Source organism: Ochotona curzoniae, unplaced genomic scaffold (assembly GCF_017591425.1).
Source record: "Ochotona curzoniae isolate NIBS_2020 unplaced genomic scaffold, NIBS_Ocur_1.0 scaffold_4763, whole genome shotgun sequence".
Classification (NCBI taxonomy): Eukaryota; Metazoa; Chordata; class Mammalia; order Lagomorpha; family Ochotonidae; genus Ochotona; species Ochotona curzoniae.
Window position 1 is genome coordinate 3,279,749 of NW_024467123.1, and position 19,863 is coordinate 3,299,611.

General features: G+C 49.5%; 1 protein-coding gene across 1 annotated transcript in view; it reads right to left on the minus strand.

Moving 5' to 3' along the window:
• Window positions 1–19,863, minus strand: part of WDFY4 (WDFY family member 4) — a 227,979-nt gene that overhangs the window by 200,411 nt on the left and 7,705 nt on the right. Inside the window, exon 2 of the mRNA XM_040970385.1 lies at window positions 10,516–10,756. Coding sequence (XP_040826319.1) covers window positions 10,516–10,734 — 219 coding nt within the window. The 5' untranslated portion in view covers window positions 10,735–10,756. The remainder of the gene's footprint in view (window positions 1–10,515; window positions 10,757–19,863) is intronic.

Genomic DNA, 19,863 nt, shown 5'->3' on the forward strand with positions numbered 1-19,863 from the left:
TCCACTCTTTACTGAAAGACACCAGCAATGGGCAGTAGCAAGCCACAGATGAGGATCAGGATTCAGACCCCTATGAACGGGTAAGAGAAAAGACAAGCCATTGATCTACAGAACAAGGAACCAAGGAAACCGTGGATGTTTATACAGGATACACAGCAAATGAGCCAGAAGATGCAAGACGAAAGCTCCATCAGGTATTTCATACGTTCTGTGGTGTCAGAGATGAAAAGGCTGACAAAAGGGGAAAACCTGGGTGACCACGGGCCTCTGGGTTTCATGGACAGAGTGGACCTCTGAAACAGAAGGAAAGAGCTGAACGGAAGGAGCCAGCTGGAACAGTCTCCTGGAGGATGAATCTCTTAAAACCTGTGCAAGCATATTCCATATTGCCAGTGCGTGTGTCTGTGTCTAACACATGTTCACATCCAGACCAGGAAAGAGGGACCCAAATCCAACTTGCCACTGGAAGGGGGAGGAATTGGCTTCTGCTATGTGAACCTGGCGGGTTTTGGTTTATCTGAAAACTGTATTTCTTGGGGCTGGCACCATGGCTCAGCAGGCTAATCCTTCAAGTGCTGGCATCCCATATGGGTGTTGCTTTGTGTGCTTGCTGCTCCACTTCCCATCCAGCTCCCTGCTTGTGGCCTGAGAAAGCAGAGAAAACAGCCCAAAGCCTTGGGACCCTGCACCTTCATGGGAGATCCGGAGGAGGCTTCCGCCTCCTGGCTGTTGGCCTCAGATTGGCTCAGCTCCAGCTGTTGCAGCCATTCAGGGAGTAAACTAATGGATGAGAGACCTTTCCTTCTGTTGTACTTTCTCTGTGTATATCTGTCTTTCCAATAAAAATAAATAATTCTTTAAAAAATAGTTCTTACTGGATACAGCTGACCCTTTCTTTCGTAAGTTAAAAGTTAAGAAGCAGGGTATTTTTACCTTGGCAAAAATCATCAAGATGGTAAATTATTAGTAAACCCCATGGAGCATAGTAAGTCTTCAACAAATATTTGACAAGTGACTAAAACAGTCAGGAAACCTGCAGCACACAGTCCTGATGGGCACGCCTGTGTGCAGGTCTTGGACCCAGTCCTGGCTCAAGCACGGACCTTCAGTGCTCGTACAGGTTCTCACCACAAGCCCTCACCACTCTCCAGAAACAGCAAATCCTTGGTCCACAGAAAAGAGTGGAAGAAAGGACACCTCAGTCCCTTCCCCTCCACCTCACAGTCGAGATGCACACTGGTTCTCAGTTCTTTTGCTGAGATGCCTGTCAGGCCTGCCCAGTGTCTTCTCTCCACTAGACCTGGGCACCTGGCTTGCCCCAGTCTGGATACCTTCTCCCTCTCAGTCTGGTGAGATGCCCATTCCTTCTCAGGGACACACCCCTCACCAAACCTTGCTGCTTGATTACCACTCCTGTCCGTCTCCAGCCACCTCTGCCAACACAGTTACAACATTCCCAGCTACCACCTCAGGACCAGATGTTCCTCCCACACTTTAATCCCTGGCCACAGAAGGCTATTCCTGCTGCCTGGGAATTTCTGTGGGCAAATGATTTCCCTCCCTTGGGCCCCAGAACTCTGCTACAATGTCTCTCTGACAAATGCTGGTGCCTCTCCCCTGCCCTGGCAAACCCCAGGAAGACCAATTTGCCAGCAGTTGACTCAGAAGCAAGCATATTGTCCCTGGAGCAGAGGGATTCCACGAGGCACTCCACAATAAAGCAAATGGGGCCGCTGTGAGTTGAGCAGTAATTGTACTTGGAGCCACACATCCCAAGGCTCCACTCCTTCCTAGGGCAGGGACAGCCACTGCTTGAGGCTGCATTGCCTCCTTCAGGCCACTAGGGTACCCTTGATGGCCCAGAGCCAATCATTCACGAAATGGTACCATGGAGATCTCCAAGAGTTAAGACAGCTTCCAAGAGGCCTTTATATTTTCCCATCCAAACTGGGACTTGCGTGCTGGGAGAATATTGCTCAATACTTATATATGTTTTTTAAAAAAAAAAAACTTTTCTTTACTAATATTAGACAAGCTGCACCACCATTCCTGGTAGCTGTCCCCTCACACAAAAGGAAAAGCAAGAAAATGATGCTGGGGTCTCCGAAAGAAAATCAAGAATGACAACTGCTCTTGGAGGAGATAGGAAACAAGATCTCTCTGGATAACAAAGAGGACCTGCTTGGCTTGCCAGCAGGATCGTGGTATTTCCACAGAGTTGGGGAACCCAGTCTGGAAATGAGATCAAGTGTTACCTGGTGAATTAAACAAAAGAGCAGTGCTCTGAACTTGGCAAAAACAACAAAAAAAAATGTTCCTCAAAATTGTGGCTACAGCAACCACTGCAGGGTGGGGTCGAGTTGGGAGCAAGCAAGGAGAGCAGTTGACCCTCACAGTCCATTGTCCACACTCTGGACAGCATCCTTGAAATTCCAAACGGTCTTCGAACATCCCTGGAAAACACACATGATGAAATAACCGCATAGCTCTCCAAGGCTTTTGCCCCCAAATAAGTTGATCTTTTCATTCCAAGTTCCTGATAACTTTCTGAAGCCGTATCACAAGGCTTGGACATCCTTGTTTGAGATTCAGTGGCTCGCGGCTTTAGTTGTCACCTAGCTCCCACACGTGGTTTTTCCTGGAATAAAGGGCCATACTCAATGACATAATCCCTACAGAATTAGCTGTGGACTCAGCCTGACAATACATATGCAGGCATGCATGCCAGTGTACACACACACACACACCACCTCTAAGAACTACCAGTTTCATGCTTATTTCAACTCTGCCCCACTAGCTAAGGAAGACAAAGAGAACCACTCCTCTTCTGGTCTGAAAAGGATTTGGCTTCCTACACTCATGCAGATCTTTAAATCCCAAAGTCTTAAATTCACGGTCAATGGATGAACATCAAATTGATGAGGGTAGAATAAGGGAGGAGACTTGATCAAATTTTGGAGTCCCTTGGAAGGCATTTCTCAGAAGAGGATTGGTTCTTTAAGGAGACCATGCTCCCTGAGTTTCTCTGTCTCTGTCTCTCAAACCCTCTCTCTATTTCTCTCCCTCTCTCTGTCTGTCTGTCTCCTCCCTCTTTCATCAAAAGATCACCCCTCTGTACACATTTTGTCATTAGATGCCAGGTTGTTGGGGCTGCCCAACCTTAGATTACGAATGTCCAAATCTTAAACTGAAACAAAACCCCTTTCCTAAGCAGCTCTTCTCAGTTACCTTAGTCAAAGTAGCAAAAATCTAACAATTGCAACTTCTAGGACAGCCCAGTTGGAGCTGGCTGTGAGCAAGCTGCACCTGCAGCTACAGGGTCTCACAGGCTTGTGTGGGCTCCCTTACAACATGACAGTCTGGGTTTCAGAGTGAGTGTTCAGGGTGACCAGGAGAGTCACTTCTGCCCAATTCTGTTAGCTAAGCTTCGGCGGACTCCCAAGAACAGCACCTAGACCCCACCTCTTCAAAGGAGGAAGGGGAACCAAGCCACAATGTCTACAACCCATCACCCGCATAGATGGATGGCTTCTCTAAAAGATGGCCTCACCCCCTGGTTGTCTGCCCCAGACAGTCAACTAATACTCTATATTCCTTCCTGTTTTTTTCTCAAAGAACATATCTAAGAACATTCTTTAGCAGCTATTTCTACAATTCCAGTTGTCCCTGCCTCTGGCATTAAAGAACACCTCATAGGTATTGCGGGTTAAGTTGTTGCTGGAGCCACCCTCATCCCATCGGAAAGTGCCAGTTCTGAGTCCTGGCTCATCCGCCTGTGATCCCGCTCTGTGCTAGTGCACTTGAAGGCAGCAGAAGATGGCAAAGGATATGGGTCCTTGCCACCCACGTGGGAGATCTAGACAGACGGAGGTCCTGATCCCCGGCACTGGCTTAGCCCAGCCCTGGCTGTCAGAATCATTTGGGTTCTCTCTCTCTCTCTCTTCCTCCCCCTCACTGAGCCTTTTAAATAAATTAAATATTTAAAAGAAACGACTATCTTTAGGCAGTAGAAAGGGTTGAGATGTTTCCTTTCCACCAAAGCAAACTAAATCCAAGTCCTGAGCATGCCTGTGTTTACGAGAGTTTCTTGTTCTTTGGGGGTGAGATATAGGCAGAGGAGGGCAGACTCTGGAATCTTCCTGGGAAACACTGTCCTGCACCTCACAGAAGTCCCTGGCCCTGTGCCATGTCCTGCTCCACACAATAAAACCTCGTCCCTGCCTACAGCATCCAAACATCAGGTGTGCAGGGGGTGACCTTCTCTGTACGTCCCAGGGCAAAGCTAGGTCCTGCCTAAGCAAAGCCATGTTAGGGAGAGGGCAGCCAGACATGCTGCATCCTGCAGCCTACAACACGGGGCAAGAAATCCCGGTGGTTGCCAACAAAGATATGGGGAAGGCTATCCTGGTTAGAGTGTGTGCTTCTTCAACGACTGGTTGACCCTGACCAAGTTATGTAATGTTTCTAAACTTCTCTTTTCCTCATTTAAGAGCTGGGATAAAAATAGCAACTATTTCACAGGGTTCTTATGAGGACTTGTACACAATCAACAAAATGCCTCATTAGCTGGCTCCAGCTTGGTAAATATTACCTAGGTCTCATCAGCACTGTTACCTGGGTGTCAGGGCACTTGGCTTCAAGTCTCAGCTCTGTTCCTGGCTGACTGCATTTGGGATCCCATTTCACCTCTCAGCCTCAATTTTGATACAGATTTCCCTTGGCTTACAGCACAGTATCCATAAACCCATCCTGAGTTGAAAATAGCATATGTCAAACATGCGCTGGAAACATCTAACAGAAGGGCAGTCCCAGCGGAGCCCCCTGGCACCCTGCAGAGTGTCAGGGCTTTCCCCTCGTGACCATGGACTTGAGTGCTGGGCGCTGTGCTCAGTGCTGCTACCCAGCTTCCCAAGGAAGGATTACAACACATACCATTGACCTGGGAAAAGATTTCCAAATATGAAACTGAATTTCTAGTGGACGCATCTGGCTTTCACATCATTCTAAAGTTGAAAGATCATACCTCAAGCCACAATATAAGCTAGGGACCATCAGTACACACCTTGCTCACCACTCAGCACAGGTGAGCTAGAGGATAGAGTTAGGGGAAAACAGGCTAAGCTGGATAACTCTGGCCCTACCTAAGGCAGGGACACAGCTTAGCGTGCCCTGTCCGGGGATGCTTCCCAGACCAACAACAGGAGCAATGAGCTCTCTGAAGCGGAGAGCTGTTTCGTTTCTGACTCACCACTCCTCAGGGCAGGTCCCTCTGAGGTCTCAGGCCCTGGAGGTTCCATGAGACATGAGTCAATTGAATAATCCACAGTCATTCTGCAGCTCCACAGGTTGGGGGAGGTGGGCAGCAATTTTCTATAGAATGAACCAAGCTCATTTCTGTGCTTGCCCAACTGTTAACCTATACCATGCCAGAGAGAAGGAGAAAGTTCATATCCCAGGCATGTTAGGAGGGAAAAAAAAACTGTTGGGTTGGGTAGAGCAGGATCCTGGCCTGAGGCCTGAGTGAGAGTAAGTCGGTGAGGGTTCATCCAGGCCTTATCGCCCCAGGAATGTCTGGACCAGCCTGCAGGAACCACTCGGGCTTTGTCTCAGCCCACCACAACGAGTAATGCTACACGGGTCACTTGCATGTGCAACCCGAGAGTGTTACCGTCTCCCTTCCTCCCACCTAAGATGCATAAAGAATGAGTGCTGTATCACCTGGGTGGCCACATCCCTCCTGGGGCCATCCTACCCATGTGGAAGTGGCCCCGGACTACCTCCCACCAAGGAACAATCCCTCAGACTCTCTCCCCGACTAATAAAACTCTGCCCAAACGAAATCTCTCTCTCTCTCCTCTCTGTCTTAATCTCCCCGTGAAACTAACAAAAATCAAAGTGCTCTGGGAGAGATGCAAGGCAGCAGGTCCAAGAGCATCAGAGGCATCACACGATGACTGTGTGGTGCCCTGACCAATGATCTTCACTTTCTCCTCCACCACACGTCGGTCACCAATCCCACCCTGAGCCTTGGTGTTAAAGGTGCTGGAACAGCCAGACAAGAACCCACAGCCCCAGGGACAAAGCGTTTCCCAAGCAGAAACAGAAATCCAAACTACCTGCATGTACACTGCCTTAGAACAAAGAATATTCCGGATCGTCTTAATTTTCCTTGGACTCAACGTAAAAGCTATCCGATATAGAGTCAGACTCCGTCAAGCAAAGTGATTCAGGACGTTTTCAGAGGAGCCCAGGTGGGGTGAGGTTTCCATGACAACCAACACTTTGACGTTAATAACTGAAGTTTACAAGAAATAGCCTAATGATTTAGGCTCTGCTATTTCTAAGACAATTTTGAAGGATCTTACTCTACGAGTACAGAATTCAGAAGCATGACTACAACCTTGACTTTTTAACACAGGGTCTATGTGCCGATGAATATTCAGTCTTCATCTCCACCACATCTATTTTCAACTTTCTACATTCGACCTTTATCTGCACCATGTCTGAGAAAAATCCCCCACCTTCTACTACCAACCCTTAATTCAGAAGGTTCAGGGCTCTGGCTGGGTTTCATTAGCCATAACATAATGGAAACAACAAGTATGTAAGCCCACGGGACTTAATAAAAGACTATAGATATTAAGAAAATGATAAGAAGCCTGCAATATTCTGCCTCTACAGGGGTTGTCAGAGGTGGGCTCCAGGGAGCCAGAGAAAAATCTTATGTCAGCAGTGTGGGGCATCAGAATCAAGGTGGTGCAACCGTACGCATTCAGGCTCAGGTGCTGCCGGAGTCCTGGAGGCTCCTGGCTGTGTAAGGAGAAACACACTGGCTTTTCACCTGCAGGGCTTTACAATCTTATCTCACCTTTGAAGTTTTCCGGCAAGAGTGTCACTGCTTCCCCCTTACAGATCAAGAACTTGTGGCTCTACCACATGCAGTCCTGATCCAAGGATGCACAGTGGGAACAAGGCTCTGATGGACATGTTTAGGGCTGGTACCATGGTGTAATGGGATAAGACTCTGCCTGCTGTGCCAGCATCCCCCATGGATGCTGGTTCAAGTGCTGGTCGCTGCAATTCTGATACAGCTCCCTGCTTATGGCCTGGGAAAGCAGAGGTGGATGGCTCACGTCCTTTTGCCCCCATACCCACATGAGAGACCCAGAGGAAGCTCCTGGCTCCCAGGTTCAGACCAGTCCAACTCTGGCCAATTTAGCCATTTGGGGAGTGAATCAGCGGATGGAACATCTCTCTGTCTCTCCTTTCTTTGTGTGTGTGTTTGTGTTTAAAATCTGCCTTTCAAATAAAGAGGAATAAAAGCTCCTATATTCAGAAGCAGGGCTGCTATACCTCCAATAACTGGACTTGATTCTGGGAACCAAAGACCCTTTGGAGAGTCCATTGTGATAGGAATCGCCCCCCATGAGGCTGCAAGCTTGCATGGCCCCATTGAGTGAGAGACCATCAGTGAGGAACATGGGTCAGGTGAGCGTTTTGAGGGAGTGGCAGACTCTGTCAGCTGGGAGTCAAAGAACATCTTTTTTCTAACAGGGTTGCCTCACTCCTTCTACTGTCAGTATCCATGTGGTTATCATTGTTTTCAAGAGAAACTGGCAACCTGATGTTCATGTGCAAACTTTCCAGTTTAAAAACATGATCATTCCTACTTGTTCATTTTTGACTCCTGAAGCTCCAAAGAAATACATTCTATGTGGCATTCAGCATCTTCTGCCTCAAATAGCACCCCCTCCCTATGATGGCAGAACCACTCTCTGTCTGGGTTCCTCACCACCCTGAAACAGCTTCGAAGAACTTAGAGTGTGTGTGCCCAACACTGGAATGAATTCCTAACTCAGTAATAAGGAGAAATGGAGAAACAAGGCCTAGCTCCTGGGAGTAGAGTCTTATCCTCTGAGCTGAGGGCTGCCCAGCCAGGTGCAAAAGAGAGAGAGATGCAAGTCAGGGCATTTATTCATGACCCCACCTTTTGCAACACCATCACCATGATCAAATGTCACCAGGAGTCTCGGGAGACACACTGCAGCCATAGCACGGCTGCTCTCACTGTCTTCTTCAGAAACACAGTGGATCTGGGAGCTCTGGCCCACCCTGACCTACCCACCCACCCTAGCATGCGGGGTTAGTAGATGTGAGCTAACATGAACCCTTCATCAGGGCAGGTGAGCCTTCCCTCCCAGTCTGGCTTTACATTTCCCGTATGTTCCCCACACCCTGTCTTTTAAAAGTGATGGATGGTGAGCCTAAACATGGAAGAAAACCATCAACTAGCAAGCAGAAAGTTCCTTAGGATTTTTTTAAACAGAAAGTGATGCTAAGGTATGCAATGCCTCCTATAAATAAGATCCTGAGAAAACCTCGCATCATCTTTGGAAACTTTTTAAGCTTCTCTGGTGAAAGGCGTAAGTTTCATGAAAAGTAAAAACTGGGTGTCTTACGGATGACCCGACAGAGTCTCCACCTGTCCTCCTCCACTTTCAAATCTGAAATGTATCTTGAAATGCCCAAATACATGTTTAAAAAGTTCAAACAAAAACTAGGCCTCATAAAAAAAAAGACACTTTCAACTCTACAACAAAACTTTGAACATAAACATCAGGCAGAGCTCACAGACAAAGCTTTATTCCCAGAAAACAAAGGAAATCTCTTGTTCCCAAGCTGGCACTGGCTGCAGGACTGGGGACGGGAGTGTGTCCATGGTGTCCCCCGCTAGTTAGACCCAGTGGGGTGCAAGGTGTCCTGGTTCGGTTAGGCTTTGGCCTTGGCCTTGGAGTGGGAGGTCACCAGCCACTCCTGAGACTCATCGGCAAAATACATCTTCCTTTCCTTGTTCCCAGAGGGACCGGCCTCTCATCTGGTTCCCACCCCGGGATTGGGTTGTGTGGTAGAGACAGAAACACTGAGGAACCCTCTGTCCTCGCCAAGCCATGCCCCTTCCTGCCGCTGGCCCGCAAATGGCATAGTACTATTGCCAGAGGTTGAATGGCCATCCTGCCCCACCCTCTCCACCAGCCGATGCCTCTGTTGAAATCCTGATCCTTATGGTGATGGGACTAGGAGACCAGAGCCTGGGCAAGTGATCTGATTTTATCCGTGGGAATGAGCTTTGTCCCGTCCAATAAGAGCCGGAGAGAGATCCCTTCCCTTCCTACCACATGCAATTGCAGAAAGAAGATGCTGCCCAGAGGCCGGAATGGGAGCCCTCACCACAACTCAGATCTGGCCGTCCCAGGCTCCATACCTCAAGAAGTGAGTGTCCTCTGTGTATCACCCAGCCCATCCGAGGTGTTCGGCTGCAGTCGCCTGTAACAAGCTGCCTCTGTGCAACCAAGCAGAGGCCAGCAAACCTTCCATCCTCAGTGTCTGGTGGTCCCCCAGAAAACAGTGTCACCTCCTCCAGGCTCAAAATGATAACATGCAATGACTCTAACTAACCATCAGTAGCAAGCATTTCAAAACACAAGGTACTTCAGAAAGTTGGTGGGAAGTGGAATTACCATCTAAGTATCTTGGGACTGGGCTTGCGGTGCGCCTACAACCAGTATCCCATGTCACAGTTTTGGTTTGAGTCCCAGCTGTTCCCATTCCAACCCAACTCCCTGCTAATGTCTGGGAAAGCGAAAGAAGATGGCTTAAGTGTCTGAGCATCTGTCCGCCATGTGGGAGACCCAGATGGCATTCCTGGCTCCTGACTTCCACCTGTCCAGGGCCATTCCAGCCACTTAAGGGGTGAGCCAGTGAACCAGCAAATGGGAAGCCTCTCTCTCTCTATTCCTCTTTTTTCAAGTAAATCTTTTTGAAAATAGAAGACAATTATTTTGAAGCTCAAAATTTGACATTTAGCTATTCGACATCTTTTTGAAAAGTTCACAGAAATGCATATTATGAAAAATGCATAAATTTAAAATTTTTTGTACTGACAAATTCATCTTTTAATTCCATTTCTGCAAACTTCCTGAGGTACTTGTATCATTAGAAGAATTTGAATACAGTCACCGCAAAGAAAGGATGTTTGATATGTTGATGTTGAATACATGTTGTGATTTGATCATATATGTTACATACATCACATATGATGTACATATATGCATCAGGTACATGTACATATTAGTATATGGTGGACAGGTATTGAGCACAATAACGGCTGAGATGCCACTGGGGGCATTTGTCTCCCTTATTGCAGGACCTGGGTCCCAGGCCTGGCTCCACTTCTGATCCACATTCCTTCTAATGAGCATCGTAGGAGACACCAAGTGACAGCTCAGGTGCTTGGTGTCGGCTGCCTACACGAGACGGAGTTCCTAGATTCTGGCTTCAGAATGCCCCAGCCCTGACTGTTCAGGGTATTTGGTTAGGAAACCTCTCTCACTCTCCTTCCTCCCATCCTTCAAATAAAGAAAAAAAAAAATTAAAGATACAACACACTGTACCACATAAGGATGCACAATCACTATTTGTCGAATAATATCCGAAATTTTGTAACATAATTCTGACCTTTAGGAACAGGGGAAGAAGACTCAGCAGGCTCTCCCGGCGTTCCTCGGGGCTCCTGTAAGTCAACTGCTGGTATTCCAGAAACTTCTTTTCCAGCAGGTCCCAGAGGGCAGCCGGGCCAAGGACCTGCCCTCCACGTGAGGCCTCAGGCTGGTCTTCATTTCTGGAACTTGGGCTGTCCGCTCTGTCCTCAGCCTCCAGAAGTTCTTTTCCCTCCATGCCTTGGGCAAGCAGGTCTGAACTGGGAACAAACAGACAAAAATGACAACGCCTGTCACATCACTTCCTGGTGACTCTGGCAGGGAGACCGGGGGAGGGGTGGGAGGGCCATATTCACTCAGTCTAGTTCCTATTGCAGAGGGCTCCTCTAAAAAGCTGAAACTGACAAAAATAAGGAAGGCCCTTTTTTTGTTTTTTTTGAACAGTTTCAGATTTAGATGTGATTGATAGGAATTCACAGGCTGTCCCAGGCACTGTGCTGAGCTCTTCATGAAGAGTCTGCTATTCTCCCTATAAGAAAAGAATTGGTTGCCAGCATGATGGCTCAGCAAGCTAACCCTCCACCTGCAGTTCTAGCATCCCATATGGTCACCAGTTCTATTCCTGGCTGTTCCACTTCTGATCCAACTCCTTGCTGGTGGACTGGAAAAACAGTGGGAAATGGCTAAAGTTCTTGGGACACAGCACCCGCATTGGGAGACCCAGAAGAAGCTCCTGGCTCCTGGCTTCAGATTAGCCCAGCTCCAGCCATTTTGGACATTTTGGAAGTAAACCAGTGGATGGAAGCTCTTTTTTCCTATCTCTGCTTCTCTCTGTAAATCTATCTTTCCAATAAAAATAATCAATTTCTACCAAATTAAAAAAGAAAGGAGAATCAACAGGGCCAAAGGCATACAGACAGCCAAACGTCAAGTTGAATTGCAAGCCTGTGCCAAAAAAACTTTTTTTTTTGTAAAAAAACTTTTTTTTTTTTGCATGACTTAAAACCACTTCTTTTTCTGAAGTCTGAGTTAATAAAAGGGACATTTTCTGAGTATTTGTAGAAGCAGGTGGCCACCTCCAATTACAACTTCCTTCTTCCTGGAGTCTAAAAGGAGAGAGATTCGTTATTATCCACATTATCTGGGCCACACCATACTTTCAAGGGACTTTGTCCTCAAAATGGCACCCGAAGTCTCCTCCCCAATAGGTGACAGGAATTCCCCTCCCTGACTGCACTCAGGAGCAATTGTTGCGAGCCAGAAACCTGGAGGCAGCAGGTGGCATGTAAGAAAGCCACCCCTCCTTCGCCCCCCCCCCCGATGAAAATACCCAGAGAACACCAGTATCTGTGTGCTCGACTTCATGATTCAGCTAGCATTGACAAACTCCATACAGGTTTGTTCTGTGGGCTGTCTGAGGTGGAGTAAACTCCAGGGTAAGATCAGACTGGCTCAGCTCCCTGCACACTGCCCTCCCCAGACTCAGGGTGGTCTCATGGGAGTGTGTGCTGGAGTCGGGCCGGCCTCCAAGGACCACAAGAAAGAGCAGATGGAGAAGCGCACAGGTGCCCTCCTTGGTGCCCTGAGCTGCAGCAGTGCCGACCACAGCGGGAATGGGAGTTAGCCCCAGTCACCTGACAAGGATAACACCCCCTTCCCTGAAACTTTCCTACCCTGTCTGCGCACACAGTTGCATGTCTCTGGCAGTTCTTCCACTGCACCTGCATCCTTGTCTCAGATTCATTTTTGGAAATCACTTGCTTTTTAAATACATACAACGGAATACTACACAGCCATAAAAACAGAAACGCAGAAATAGTGCAACACGCCAAGTAAAAAAAAAAATGGAGACACTGCAGCCCACCATTTAAGAAACCTATTTAGGCCAACCTCAGAAATAAACCAGCTGAACGTCAGCACGACCAGCAGGCAGATCAATGGCCCCTGAGGCTGAGAACAGGGCTGGGGGTGGTGTAGGCTGAGCAGAGTCACGATGCAATTGTGGTTGTGAAACTTGTGAAAATCGTGGTCAGGAGTATGACATGATGCTGATGACACGAATACACACGCTTGGACACACTCACGAAGTGTCAGTGGAAGGTGGGGATGCTGAAGGCCTGCCAATGCCATCTCACAGTGAGGATTCAGGCACTCCTGGAAGGGCAGTGTTCATCAGCAAGCATTATCCTACTATAAAAGCTTATTGCAGAATGTTGGGAAAGAATAAAATAGCTTCAAGAATGTAAAAAGTGTGCCTACCCAGAAAAGTGACTGGTGATGTTACAGCTTTTGTCTGTTTGATTGAAAGTCACTCCTAATACTACTGAGTCAAACATCTCATTAATACTTTGCATTTGCTGGGTGGTTGGCTAGGGGCTAGTAGTGGAGTTGCTGTTTTTGGGTTGACCCTCGAAGAAAGACTGGTCTCTGTCCTGATCTGAATGGGGTCTTCCCTGGCCTTGCCCCTTGGCCATTCGCTCTCAGGACCTCTGCTCCTGACTTTTTTGCCTTCTTCCCCAGCTTGCCGGTGCACCTGCTAGGCAGGTCATGTTCCACTAGCCTGGGACCTCCTGTGGCTGTTGATTACATACATGGCTCCGTGTCATCAGCATCCCTTTGCAGCTCCCATTTCACTCCACATCACAGCTTCCAACTTAACACAGGGCTCCCTGGGGGGGGGGGGTCTCCCATTTCCTCTGACTGCTACCCATTGCTTCAAGGGACATCTGGCTAGATGGTCATTGGTTTCCTGCATGCCAAGCCCTGCCTTGCTTACAGTGCTGGACGTTCCTGGGCCAGTCTCCACACTGCACGTGACTGCCGAGGGATGTGCCCAAGGAGCTCCAGAACTGAGTCAGGCATGTTTGCCCGCTCACTTCAGCTGAGTAACACTGGATAAGATGCTTCCAGAGCACTTGTTCTAACAAACTCCAAAGCCCTTCCTCGCCAGCCCTCCAAAGCATCATCCAGCATTTAACAATCACCAACTGGACTGACATAAGGCACACACATCACCTCCAGGTGATTTTAGTGTGTGTTTCTCTAAGTAACCAGTGAGCGTGAGCAGCTCTCCAGGTACCTCTTAGCCATGTCCCTCTTCCAAGAACCATCTTCCTAGCCTCAACTTATTCTTATTTTTTTTAAACCTCATTGCTTTGCAAGAGTACATTCCAAGAAGCCTGTCCCTCATCGGGTTTACAAATTGCCAACAGTGGCGCCAGCATGGTGACATAGCAAGTTAAGCTGCTGCCTGTCACACTAACATTGCAAGTGGACACCTGTTCTTGTCCCAGATGCTCCACTTCTGATCCAGCTCCCTGTTAGAGTGCCCAGGAAAACAGCAGAGGATGGCCCAAGTGCTTGGATCCCTGAAGCCCGTGCAGGAGATACAAACGAAGCACCTCCATTCCACCTGGCCCAGCTCTGGCTGCTGTGGCCATCAGAGGAGTGAAACGCTGAATTGAAGATCTCTGTGTCTCCTCTCTCTCTGTAATTCTGACTTTCAAAATAAACAAATCTTTTAAAACCAATAGGGAAGCTGGGTGTGTTTCACTAATGTTGACAAATACATCATACCAGTCTGAGATGGTTAATAATAGAGGAAGCTGAGTGTCGGCTATGGCAGTACTGCTTGTACCACTTCGTTATTTTTACTTTTTTAAACTAATCTAAACTAGAAACATTTTTTAAAAATTTTACCTATCCCCCCAGAAAAAAAAAGATAGCATTTTCTCTCTCTCTCTCTCTCACACACACACACACGCACCAGCAATTTAAACAAATGCACTTTTGGTACCTCAGCTCTATGCGGTTTTAACTCTAATCCACGCAATGTGGTGGCTGCTGAGCACAGACCAGAGTGCCCAGTGGTGCACCCTGGAAGGTCACGCACTCAGAACCAGTGAAGAGCCCACCCCCAGGCACTTACCAAGGCCTCCCTGGCATGGGCAATCACATGTACTCCTACCATCAGGCAATGGCAGCGCTGTCAACTTTGGTCCCCATCAGAGACAGGACCTGCCTATGGGCCCCCGGCCAGGCAGGGGCGGGAGCAGAGGCTACTCAGGCCTGTGGACAGCCAAGGCTTTTCTGCCTGGCCTCATGCTCAAAGAAGGGCTTGCTCTGGACCAAGGGCAGATGGCAAACACAAGGCACAGTGTGTGTGTCTGTACAGGGTACCCAGGATCTCTAGGACACTTCGGCCTGCCAGTGCCACTTCCCTGTTTGGGTCAGTCTCAGGCATGTGACATTCCAGCCCAGTGTCATCATGGTTCCTCCACATCCCCCACCAGCTGGACTAGAATCCTGACTTGCCTATACCAGCCCATCCAGAAAGCCAGGAGGACCAATCAGGCAAGAGGGGTCAGAGTGGGAGTCATGGACAGGGGTCCAGGTCCAGCATGGCCAGTGTGGCAGCGTCACTGAGATTCTGCCCTTCTCTGGGACATGGCCTGTCCTCCTACGTGGCCCTGGTGATGTCAGTGCCACTGTGTCCTTTACACATTGAGGACATCAGGGACACAGGACAGTGAGTCGCTGAAGGCTAAGGAGGCCCCCGCTAGGCCATGAGGCTGTGCGTTGCATGGTGAGAGTACAGTGCCACAAACAGGAGGTGAATGATCTCTCTGCAGGAGCCCGAGGGGGCTGGGAGTGAGCCAAGCCCCAGCTCTCTGGGTGTCAGTCCCCTTCCCCTCACTCACCCCATGCAGCAGAGACCAGAAGCATCCTGGGAGTTCTTCCTCATCACCACCCACCCAGGACATCAGTGTACTGTCCCTTACGCTGAAAGGGGCTCCCAGAGCCCCAGGAAGCTCCTGGTCCCCTGTGACTTGCAGCTGAGCCCACTGATGACACTTTCACACACCTGCCGAGGAGTGAGTGAGTGAGTAAGTGGTGTGTAGACAAGTGGAAGTGCGGGGTTTGGGGGGGTGGGGCAAGATGATGAGCCATGATGGCAGGAGGGACACACTGCTGGGGGGGGGGGGAAGGCGTGTGGAGACCCCTGAGGGGGAACACCTGGCACCTGGTGCATTTGTCTGCAGAGGAGCGGGCACCTTGGGAACCAAGGATTGCTTTGGTCATTGAAGATGAGAATCCAGTCTGCCTTCCTCATCGCGATCCATGACTCCTCCCGCCCTGGGACTGTACAGTCCCAGTGAGGAGACTGGCCTATTTGTCAGCCACATCAGGAGCTAGATGTGGAGAGCAGGAGCAGGAACACATGCCTAAAAGAGCTCTATCTTCCTTTTCAGGGTTAACCACGGTTTCCCTCCCTGCACAGGCACAGCAAGACCCCTGCTCCCTCAGCCCAGCATGGCAAAGACCTGGCTTCCAATCGGAGCTCTCTGGATTGCTCTCTGTGTTCCACCTGTAGGGTGGGGTTGGGCTTCACTTCCTCCTTCCCAATGCCTCACAGGAGTAAGGAGAACTTGCAAGTTAAAACTAAACTGAAAGTAGGCTGGGAGGCAACGGTGGTGTGGATGCTTTGTTCACATCTCATGCCCCAGGTGATTCATTTAGAAGCTCTGGGAGGCAGGAAGGGAAGACTGGTGGCTGGTAGAGCAAGGTAGCCCTCCACCTGAGATACCAGCATCCCATAATGGCTGGTTTGAGACTTGGCTGTTCCACTTCTGATCCAGCTCCCTGCTAATGCACCTGGGAAAGCAGCAAAGGACAGCCCAATGGGCTCCTACACCTACGGGGAAGACCCAGAAGAAGTGCCTGGCTGCAATGTCTTTGGATCAACTCAGCTTTAACCATTCCAGCCTTTTGGAGAGTAAACCAGTAGATGAAAGATATCTCTCTCTCTCTCTCTCTCTCTCTCTCTCTGTGTGTGTGTAACTATGTCTTTTAAGTTAAAAAAAAATCCTTTTTAAAAATAAAAAATCATCCTCGGATGGACAACAGCATTGTCCTTAAAGTAACCATGGAAATAAGATGTGAGGACACACCTATGTCCTCAACAAATAAAGTATACTTTATTCAATGGAGCGCGCTGGGATCCAAGATAGCAGGAGGGACAGGCTATGCTGGGGGACATGCTGCGTTAAGGGACACACTACTCTGGGGGACAGTCCGTGCTGGAGGACATGCTACACTGGGGGCAGGCTACTCTGGGAGACACGCTACCAGTCTGAGAAGAAAACCCCTGGAAATGGGTAATGGTGATGGTTGTACAAGGTAAAAAAAAAAAAAAAAAAAAGTTAAGGGGGGCCCAGCGGCGTGGCCTAGCAGCTAAAGTCCTCGCCTTGAACGCCCCGGGATCCCATATGGGCGCAGGTTCTAATCCTGGCAGTTCCACTTCCCATCCAGCTCCCTGCTTGTGGCCTGGGAAAGCAGTCGAGGACGGCTCAAAGCTTTGGGTCCCTGCACCCGCGTGGGAGACCCGGAAGAGCTCCTGCTTCCCAGCTTCAGATCGGTGCAGCACCGGCCGTTGCAGTCGGGAGCGAATCATTGGACGGAAGATCTTCCTCTCTGTCTCTCCTCCTCTCTGTATATCTGACTTTGCAATAAAAAATAAATGAATCTTAAAAAAAAAAAACAGTTAAGGGGTACATTTATATTGTGTGCATGTTTCCACAATTTATTTGATCCTGACTTACACATAAATAAAGACATATTAAAAGAAGCTACCATTTGTGCAATATAATGGCTACAACAAAATCATAACAGTAGCAGCACCTGCTGACCACTCGCTATGCACCTGTCCACTATTCGGTATGCACCGGATCCAAAGCCAGGAGGCTCCAAGCATTACACTGAGCCCATTTTCCCAGCAGCCCACGGCACAGGGACTGTCATGCCACCCCCTTCTCCTCTGAGGGTGGGGTCACACGGTTCCAGTGACTCTGAGCAGCAATCAAGGTGAGAGTCCTTGGAGCAAAGAGAAACCTCTCCTGAACCCCAAGTCTGCAGTCACACACACACACACACACACACACACACATACACACAGCAGGAAGGCCCAGAAGGGAAACGGTGACAGCTGACAGTGGCATTGTGGGAGCGGGAACATGACTGAGACTTGGGACAAAAGCAGGAGAAGGCAGCAGCCTGCAGGACACATGGACTGCAGTGTGGCCAGAGCACTGGGGCTCCTGCCAGTTAGAGGAGGCCTCTGAGCACAGCCCATAATGAGCAGGAAGCCACGGATACAAGCCCCAGCGAGGTGATAGTGCCTGTGGCTTCCTGCAGACACTCCGGGGCGCTGAGCCCTTGGGAACTTCCCTTTGACCTGCCTTTGTCGGGCTGGATGGTCAGTCTGCGGGCAGGGTGTGGAGCTGGCATACGATGAAGCCCTTCTCTTATAACCTGCCCTTCCAGAGAAGCCATTCCTAAGCTGAGCCTCCCTCTGTAGCACTCCACGATACTGTGAAAACCCGGACACCCAAGACAGACATGCCTGGGTTCCACACCCACCTCTAGCCCCTGCCTGCAACTCTCGGCTATAACACACAGCCTGGGGGGCAACACTGCTGGCTCAAGTTATCAGGTTCCCGGCCACTCTTCAGGAAACCTAGATGGTGTTTCCAGCTCCTGGTTCCAGGTGCTGGACCTAGACCCAGTTGTTGCAAGCAATTAGAAAATGAACCAGTTGGTTGGAGGGGTGTGTGTGTGCATGGCTCATGGTGTATTGCAGCTGAGCCTCACTGAATGGCAGCACCTGCACCTACACCTTCTGCTTGGTCCACACAAGGACTCTGTAAGGCACACACGCATGATGGAAGCCATTTTCAGATGAGGAATCCTGGCACGAAGTGGGAGCATACAGCTCCTGGAAACCCAAGTGTGGCTGCCCCTAAAACCTCCCCCTCCAACACACAGTCCCCTGGCAAGTCTCTCCCAGGTTGCCTCGCTCCCCTCCTCTGCCAGGAAAGTCCTTTCCCATTCTAGGAAAAGGGGGCAAGTGTCCCCACCTCAGAGCAAGCCCAAGGGCGGGGTTGTGCCTGCAGTCCCAGATGAGCCACCTGGCCTTACATCCTGTTTGATCTGACTCAAGAGGAGAAGGCGCCACTCAAGATTGTTTGCGGAAGTTCAAGAATCCTCCCCACCGAGGCCCCTGAAGACTAAGCTGGGCATCCCAGTGTGCAGGAAACAGACAGGTCAGCAAAGCCCACCACAGCCCTCCGCACTTCCTTCTTCTGACCCCAAACCAGGCCGTGCGCCTGGCCAGCACACACCTCAGTGGCTTTTTGCAGCAACAACAGAATACAGGAACTCCTCCTGGTGTGCAGCGGAAGGGAGTGCTTTTGTATTTCGGTATGTGTACCAACTTCCACATTGCCCATGACAGCCAGGGAGCAGTTCCCCAGGCCAGACTCTCACAGTTCAGCTACAGTGCAGCTGTCAAGACATGAGCTGAACACGGCACCTGCAGCAAGAGCCCTAACCATGGACCTCGCCAACATGGGAACCAATGGCCAACTTGATTTCTCTGGAAACTTAAGAAAGAATGCTTATAGAGGGATGAAAATGTACTAACAGAGCTAAAAATTTAATCCAATATAGAAAAATCTGCAAAATGACACCAAAGACAAAACAAAGCACGAGGAGGGTAACATAGGGCCTCCCTTGCCTGCTGGCTCCAGGCTGTCTCCTGGCAGCCCCAAGAGGGCCAACGTCTTCGGCATCCTGCTCCCTCCGCACTCCCTGCCTCCCCTTGACTCTCCCACCTGCTGACTTGCTCTAAGGATCTCCACAGCTCTTCATCTTCATCCCCAAACACATGGCGCCGATGACGCGACCCAACCACATCCCTTGCCTCATTTCCACACAGAAACGTCACATTCACCCTCCTCTTGCTTCTCACCACACAGCTCAGGGCTGGCACCTGGGCACCAGATACCACCTTGACCCTCCCCAGGGGCCACTCAGGCCATGCCCAGGCCCTTCTGTGCCCTAAACACAGCCACTCCTGGAGCTGTGGCACAGCCTAGGCTTTCAGACTTCAGTAGGGCTGCAGCAAGCTTTCCTCGACCAAAGGGAAGCCTGGGAGTGCCAGGACCCAGCTGCAAGTGAAGGCTCCACCGAGTGGGTCCCAACGCCTCCATCATCCACAGCACCCAGGACGAACCAGCAGATAAGAGATCTATTTTTCCCTCCCTCCCTCTCTTTCTAGCTCTTTCAAACAAACACGTATTTTTTTTTTAAGTAACATTACTAGAAAAGGGACCAACACCATGGCATAAGAGGCTGCCATATCCACTATTCTCCTATTTCCCATTTCTTGTCTCTGTATCTCGTATCAGTTACAAATTATTATCATTACAATGTGAGGCAGCAGACACATCACATTATATATGAGAGGATTCAGGCACCCCAAAATGTGCCAAGGGAAGAATTTATTTCCCCGGGGTGGTTGTGGGGG